Source organism: Brassica oleracea, chromosome C2 (genome assembly GCF_000695525.1).
Source record: "Brassica oleracea var. oleracea cultivar TO1000 chromosome C2, BOL, whole genome shotgun sequence".
Lineage (NCBI taxonomy): Eukaryota > Viridiplantae > Streptophyta > Magnoliopsida > Brassicales > Brassicaceae > Brassica > Brassica oleracea.
The window spans coordinates 9,821,597-9,830,197 of record NC_027749.1 but is presented as its reverse complement, the minus strand read 5'-3'; the positions used below and the strand labels follow the sequence as shown (position 1 = coordinate 9,830,197).

Below are 8,601 nucleotides of genomic sequence, written 5' to 3'. Positions count from 1 at the left end.
TTCTACTCACATGATCTTCTCCTATATCACACATTCATATGTTCTATCAACCAAATTTTCCCTCATCCATTCATAAATTCTAAATATTATCAAAAATGATTTTGATCTTACTTAAGAAAATTGAATGAATATTAGTTATGTCACATATAAAGCCAGTCATCAATTTATGATTCATCTTGATGACATGTATATATTTATAAAGATAAATATATTCTTCACTGATTATATATTATTTCTCAAATCACGTAACACAATATAAAGATGTAGATAAACAAGAACACCCATTTGTTCAAAAAAAAAACAAGAACACCCAAGGCCTTTTACCAAAAAAGAAAAAAGAACACCCACATTATCGGGTGGGTAATGCTTCATTGGGGAAAAAAGCACAACATAGCCCCTAAACCAAAATCTTCCAAAACATATAAATACTAAAATCTCACTCACTTATTATAAAATGTTTTTTTGCTCATATTAGACCAGCAGCAAAAGCCACATTAACCACTCCAAAAATTTAACATTATTATGATTACTATATATGGTATATATGACTATATAAATAAACCTCTTTTTGTAATCTGAAAATGTTGTAATTATCTGATCAACCATGAACCATTCCATACGACAGAGCCATGAGCAATATAGCAGCTTCCTTCTCATCTTGTGGGAACACTTGTTGATAAGCTGAGCTTTTGCTCAACATTATAGTCAAATCATCGAAGCAAAATTTGTTCGACAAAACTGAGGATCCAGAGGAAGTTGTTGATTTGCTGATCTCTGAATCTCCGGCAACTATTGCGGCGTCATCCTCTTCTTCTTTCAACTTGCACTTTTTTGTCTTTGCCACCACCGGGGAAGAGAGATTGTATTTGTCACCTCCATTAGATCGTTTTCTCTTGTTTTGCAACTTCTTTTTCACCGGTAATTGTTGCAGCCTCGCCACCACCTCTTGGTCGTCTCCCGCAGCTACGGCTGCAGCCATTGCGGCCCGCCTTGCCTTTCTTTGTCTTATGCCACACGCGTTACAAAGAGACTAATAGAAAAGGTGAAAATTAATGTGTGAATTGTAGTTGATGAAACAATTGAAATTTATTAATTTCACATTACGGATAAAAGCGTCACTAAGTAAAAAAAATGCATTAGACTTGAATAAATCACATATCTAATTAAGTCTTTTACAAACTGAATTAAGGTAATATATATATTTATATTATATAAGATAAATAGTATCAAGAAAAATCGAATTAAATTTACCTTGGGACCTCGAGGCCCACTTCGCCAAAGAGGAGTCTTGGTGGTGTTACAATCCGAACAAACCCTAATCACACCGTTGTTATTACCATAACCAGTCTCGTTAATAGTATTGCAGCGCTTCTCTGTGGTCACTGCCGTAGTCGTCCTGGTCGAGACTTTCTTGAGTTCTTCATCGTGATCTTCTTTGAAAGTAGTCTTATCTAAAGGATAGTGATCTTCTTTATGATTATTATCATTACTGTTAGTGTGATCAATTCGCTGTTTATTGTTGGTGATTGTTTTCTTGATCAACCGCATCTTTGGGGACATCAACCACTTGTCCGAGCCTGAGTTGAGTTTTGTCGGGTTTTGATGAGGAAAATCGGTTTGGTCATCGTGATGATCTTTTTTCCTTATCGTTAGTTTCAGTCTTCTCTCCTTCTTTGGCACCGTGTGATCGTAAGATGATGATGATCCACCGTTAAACATCTTGGCCTGATATATATCAATGATCAAGGTTATTAACAAAAAATAATGATTATATAGCTTTACAAGAGTCCCCCTTATGTGTTAATTGAAATTTATTTTGTGCATATTTTCTCAATACAAATTAAAAACCTTAAATCCGTTGTATGAATGATACTTCTTCAGATATAATTTCAACAACTAAGCGAAAAAAAAAATATATATCATCCAAGAAAAGCATTTATAGACACAATTAAGTTTGATAAGTAATTATAAACACCTATACATATGTGTTTGTATACCTTGAGGGGTTGAGATAGATGGAGATGATCATCATGACAGGTATTGTTGTACGCAACATAATGATCTTCTTGAGAGTTGATCAAGAAAGGGAGGTAAGAGGATAGAGACGAAATGGATGATGAAGAATTAGAGGGAACTTGATGATTATGGTGCTGATGCTGCTGCTGATTATGAAGAATAGACGAAGATGATCCAAAAGGATACAAAAAGGGCTGTTCGTGATGGTTTTGATCTTCGTTTAGATCTATGGAGTAATGAAAATCTGAACCCATTGATGAGAAAGAGAGATGATAAAACACACAGAGAAAGAAAGTGATCTTAGATACGAGACTGAGAGACTGAGAGAGATGGTAGACGGGAAAAAGATTCCAAGTTATACAATGTTTGACCCCTTTTAAAGTCCATGGGATGAGACACGAGCCAAACACACATGTTTTCTTTTATACATATTACATTTTTTTGGGGACAAATTATACATATTATACATTTGGCTTATGGCTTATGGCTTATATATATATATGTGAGTCTAGAGTTAAATTTGTTATGTCTGTATACATCAACTTGTACAGTGAATTTTCGAACACATTGATAAATTTACTGTTTTAAATTTCTAGAATCGGACCAGTCCGATTGTATAGTACCCACAACAAATGTTGGTCCAGGTTAGACTTAATATTGAATTAAATATGATATATATATATATATATATATATATATTTATTTATTTACAAATATGACAACAAGTAAAAAGAAGAATAATAACATTAAGACAAAAAAAATAATAAGAGTAATAATAACATAAATATGTAAATATTTATGTAACGATATTGGTCAATCCAATATGTTTTCTGATGTCCAATCCAAAGATGAAAAGTGTTTTGAAACCCGACCCGGACATGCGGGTGAACCGGTAAACTCGGGGATCTAGAAAAAATCTGGTTTGGGTTTTGTGAAAAACCCAATATTTAAGAATCCGCAAAAACCCACTAAAACCCGGAACCCGATACCGGTTGAACCAATAAATAATTTTTACTTCTTTTTTAGTTTTTAGATTATGTTTTATATTTTAAGTTTTCAATTAAGAAGTTCGGTGCTGACAAAAAAATAAGAGGTTTTCCCTTTTCAGTTTTACATTTGTGATTTTTAGATTTTGATGAAGATTTCACTATGCCAGCTGAAGAAAATAAAGTAAACAATGGTATAGAAAAACAAAATTAGTTGATGTGATTTTGTGTTAGTTTATTTTCGTTATTGACAATTTATTACAATGATCTTCTACTTTTGGTTTATTTTGAATTTGAAGTTTCTTTTATTATTCACATTAGACATTTAAATATTTATGAATTTTATATCTTGATTTTTTTAGATGTCATAACTCTTAATTTGTTACAAAAAAATTTAAATAGTCTAAACTCTTTTTTGATATTTTGCATGTCAAATACAAAAAAAAAACTAAAGTTAAGTATTTTCTAAATACTTTTTAAACATAAAATATTTACATATCCAAACTATTATTTTATGTTTTAAAAAACATTTAGAAAATATTAACCTTTAGTTTTTATATATTTTCATAGCTAGCATATTATATTATAATAAAATTGAGTTATTTATTAACCCGTGATCGACCCGGTGACCTAGCAACCCGGTAAGTCGTGCGGTTCAGTGTCCGGGTCGGGTTTAAAAACATTGTGAAAAGGTTATGATCTTTTATATTATTTTTGATAGTGTTAGACACTAGATAAAAGGTAATATTTGAACTGATTAATAGAAATATCGTTATTAAACTGTAGAGAATTTTGTCAAAAAAAAAACTGTAGAGAATAGAAAATATATAAAAAATTAGAAAATATATGTATAATTAATTTAGAGGTTCACGTGAGTCCATGGCGCCCATACGAAACCAAACACATGAGACAAACTGTGTATGTGGAATGGTACTGGGTGACCCCATTCAGAACTAACCCTATCTGTAATTTTCTCACCCCACTAGAGAGACAGAAAATTTTAATTTTTTTTGTCAATGAGAAATTTTTAAATAAAAGCCTCTTTTTTTTACATAAATAAAAGCCTGTTATATACATATTTGGAGAGTAAGAGCCACACAATTCATGATAATAATTGAAACACATAATATCCTTTTACTTGTAGTCTTTTCAACTCTAGGGTTTCCTAGATGTCAAGGTTAAGTTAAAATTTGGATTTCTCATGATTTTTTTTTTTTTTTTTTTTTTTTTTTTTGTTAACCGAGGGTCCCAGGCCGGGGCCCAGACATCCCTCGAGATCCGCAGCAGCCACGTCATTTCCACCCCAGAAGTAGCAGGGTGGGCCCGGATGGCCCGACGTAGAGGTATATCTGAGGGGGAGGTTCGAACTCGCGGCCCTTAGGACCATTGCGAGCCGCCTCACACCACTCGACCACCAACGTCGAGTTTCTCATGATCTTTTATACCCTTTATACTTAAATAAATGGTATCAAAGAATCTCTAAGGAAGTTAGATATATAATCAGCTTGGTGATTTTTTTTGTATCACAGACTTGTATTTTCGGTTGAAAAGCGAATTAGTTTTGTCTAGCATTTAAAGAAGAAAGTCAGTGGATCTACTTAATTAGACCCTCCACCCTAAGGTAATAGATTTTGTTGTAACGAGCCATCAATCTAGCATGACTTGCTAAATATCCAATGTACTCAACATTGCTTATTTTGTTTTATTTAGTTTACTGTTAATCAAAGTTGACTCAGTGGACACTGCATGTCCCGGAGGAGATATATAGAAATATGATTTGAGAGAAGGGAAGTGAGACAGGGGAGATAGAAGAGATAGGTTTAGAGTGGTAAAGGAAGAAAAGATCCCCACCTTAGTGTTATCAAACTTATTCAGTTTTTTTTTTCTCATCAGATTTTGCAGTTCAATGAGGACCCCCACAAACAAAGAGACAATCCGTTTTTTTTTTTCAACTTTAAAATTCGATCCATCAGTTTATATTTGTATATATCAATTCCTTAGGCTAAATGATTAAAAAGAAACCAGTGATCTGCGACTATGTAGGTTTTTTATGGAACGTGAATATGATCTACCGTTGAACAAAAAGTAAAGAATATGATCCACCACAGTCTCTTTTTTACCAATAAATAAATTCAGGGGTTTTGTCTGTATATCTTATCAGATCCGAAGTTAAGCATGCAATGTATCTATTACTTAGGTGTCCTAGATAGAAAAGATTTGTCAATATCATTATATAGCTTTTTTTTATATACCCTACAGCTGATCCGGTCGGCCCCGGGAGGAACGCACTTAGTTCTACAGAATGGATTGGTTACTACACTGCCGGACCCGAGTTTGGAATACCTTCCGACTAATACCAGGAGTAGACTGATCATGTGTTAGGATACACCATGTAAACCACTTGGACCGAAATCCAATCTCAGACTGGCCAAGTAATGATAATTTAGTTTCCGGTGAGATTCGAACCTAGAACTGGTGTGGATACACACCAAACCCCAGGAAATTAGCACTAAGCTACCACCACTTGGTTATATCATTATATAGCTAATCACTTACAATAATTTTCAAGGTCTTGATTGCCTTAGTTAGACCACAACCAAAGTAGTCTCAACATTAAAAAGAATCGATAACCTTTAATCACCTTTAATTCTTATTTCTTTTTAAAGAATGAAAGCATGATATGAACTGGATATATTTATAAATATGTCTCGAAATATAAAGAAGACGCTAGAGATAAAAGGGGACCAAGAAAATTGTTGATTAAAAGAGTATAAAATATCTCAATATAAGATTACAAAGAAAAACTGAAAAACAAGAGACAATGAACGGCCAACATATATTCATAAAAGGTTCACACACAATGATGAATTGCCGAGAGGTGTTTTCTTCCTTCCTTCATATAGTTCCCCGATTTTGTAAAATAGAAAGATGAAAAGATAGAAATATCCATACGAAATGACCAAGAAGATCACACATGACAAGTTGTGAATTTACTATCTTTTTTTTTTGAACAACTGATTATATTAAAAACTAAAATCCCGATGGGCGATTACATAACTCGACGGTAAGTGAAATGCGAGAATAAGCAAAACATGACAAAGGATAGAGATGGCTGAAAAGAGAAGAGATCCATGGAGAAGCTTCACTTGTAATACCCGAGCCTGCATTCGAAGGAACGCGATGAAGTCAAATTCAACGTTGAATTGAGAGCAGCTGAAAACTGTCTCTGGAGATGACTGGATCTCCCGACGTTGCAGTGAGGTGTGGAGATGCTGTCAGAATAGGACTACACACAGAGTCGTCAACGGTACAGCCTCTAAAATATAGCAGTTGACAGGGTCAGGAGATGCTGAGTTTAGGTCACGTTGCAGTGGGATGTGGAGGGGAGGCGACGAAGACAAGAGTCTGACTCGAGATAGAGACGATAGCGACTTCATGCGTGGAACTAGCCGACAACTCGTCGCTAATGCTTCTGCAGACGATGAGATCCTGGTTCTGACGAGCAAGGGTCTCAACACGCCAGTGAAGATTCGATGAGTAGAGGTAAGGCATGAGCAAGAAATCTGAGAACATCCGTTAAAGATAACAACAGCTCCGGTTTGAAGGTCGCATAGTTGACTTTGTGAAGAACCGTCGATATTTGAGACGGCGTAATGTGATGGAAGCGCAGCGGTGATGAAGTTAGTAAATCTGGCGAATCCACACTCTTGCACAATAATAGTTCCAGCGACGAGGAGATCGGGAGGGCCACAGATCCGGCAATGTGAAGAACCGTCGCTTGAGACGGTGCAGTGTGATGGAGACGCAACGGTGAGAATGTAACGAGCAAATCTGGCGAAACCACACTCTTGCACAATAGATCTGACGGTCACTAAGAGGAGGAGATTTAAATGATATAGCTTAGAACCATAGAAACGAGAAGTGACGATGGCAGTAGCGTTGAAGGAGATGCGACATGGAGCATACGAATCTAACTCATCTAACAAAATTACTCGTCTCTTTTCCCAAATAAACATGATCCTATATTTGGAAAGTGGTCACATGTTTCTCTTTACCGAGAATCACTAAGAGCATCTTCAAAAGCAACTTCATAAATAAAGTTGGCAAAACTTCAAATTTGAAATTTGGGAGTGTTTTTCTCCAAAAAACTAACTTCAAAAGTTTAATATATTACACTATAGTCCTTCTTATTGATAAAAGTTAACAAAACTCATAAAACTTTTATTTAACAATAAAATATATAATAAAATTATCATACACTTTATTAATAAGTAAGATAATACATTTTAATAACATATTACATGCATTCTAAAATAATATCCGAGTCTTTTTATTTTTATTTACAGATTACAAGCTGAAAATTGTTAAAATCTTGTACTTTTGTTAGTTGATGTAAAATTTTTGTTTTCATATAATTTTATCTTTTTGTATTTTCGCTTTATAATTTGTATTAAATGTGTATTGTAATATTGTTTTGTACAATATTTCGATTTATTATAATTAATATATTTTTATTTAAGATAAAAATTATAAGTAGTAGAATGATAATTATAAAAGTTAGTACGATAATTTGAAAACATATAATTGGATAAGGACTCAAAAGTAAAGAACTTCAAAATTTGAAGTTTTAAAATTGCTTTTGGAGCATGCAAAACTTTATATTTGAAGTTTTGTAGTTGCTTTTGGAGATGCTCTAAACCCGATAGGCTAGCTCGAAAATAAAACCAAAGTAATCATTAACCATGTTGTTTTTAGTTTTAAAATATATTAAATAAGAAAACCAAAAAAATCATAAGGTCAAAAAATAAATGATGTTGAAATTTTACATAAAATAATATATATTTTAAAAACTAATTTTTGAAATGAAAATATACATATAATGTCAAATCAAATAATTTTATTACAATTTTGGAGTTATTCCAACTTTTATATTTTATTTTCCAAAATACTACCAACATCTAACACTTCCATCAATAGCGCAAACTGTGTATTCATGAAGTTTTCAAAGTTTAGGAATGAGTACTATTTGATTTAGAATTCATTACTACACTTGGAGGATACTTAAACCTAAAAGCTATTATATTTTGGATTTTTAACGTCAATAACTATAATATTCATAATGAGGATAAAATAAAATAATCAATGAAATATAATTTATTTTGAAAAGATCTAGAGCTCTTAGCTAAGATATACACTGTATAATCATCTGCAAAAATATGTATTTAATTGGTGAAGTCTTAAAAATGTCCTCTTAGTATTTCAGCTTTTTTTTAACTCCGTTGAAAAACTGTGTCATGCACTTGGATTTTGAATCATCATTTACCACTATCAAATCTTGGCAATCTGTTTCGAAATGTTGAATATTGAATGCTAAAACATATATACTTCATAACTCAGGTGAGTGCTTTGATTTCTGAGTGTACAGGAAACATCCACCCTTGGTTTCTGGTTTCTAGTAGTGATCTCTTCATATGAGTCTTTCTATATTCAACCAAAACCACTAAATAGTGTATTCTGTGAGTGTATCCTAAAGTCAAGAACTATCAATCAGACAAATATTTTACAAGCATAAAGCTTGTGTAGATTGAAGATCTTGACG

At 33.1% G+C, this 8,601-nt stretch overlaps 1 protein-coding gene across 1 annotated transcript; it reads right to left on the bottom strand.

The window, feature by feature from the left end:
* Positions 1-328: 328 nt before the first annotated feature.
* On the bottom strand, positions 329-2,462 carry LOC106322750 (GATA transcription factor 21). The gene is made up of 3 exons (XM_013760877.1): positions 1,998-2,462; positions 1,252-1,725; positions 329-1,030 (listed from the first exon to the last, which is right to left on the bottom strand). Exons 1-3 carry the CDS (start codon positions 2,268-2,270, stop codon positions 599-601), a joined length of 1,179 nt encoding a protein of 392 aa, XP_013616331.1. The 5' UTR covers positions 2,271-2,462; the 3' UTR covers positions 329-598.
* Positions 2,463-8,601: the final 6,139 nt, after the last annotated feature.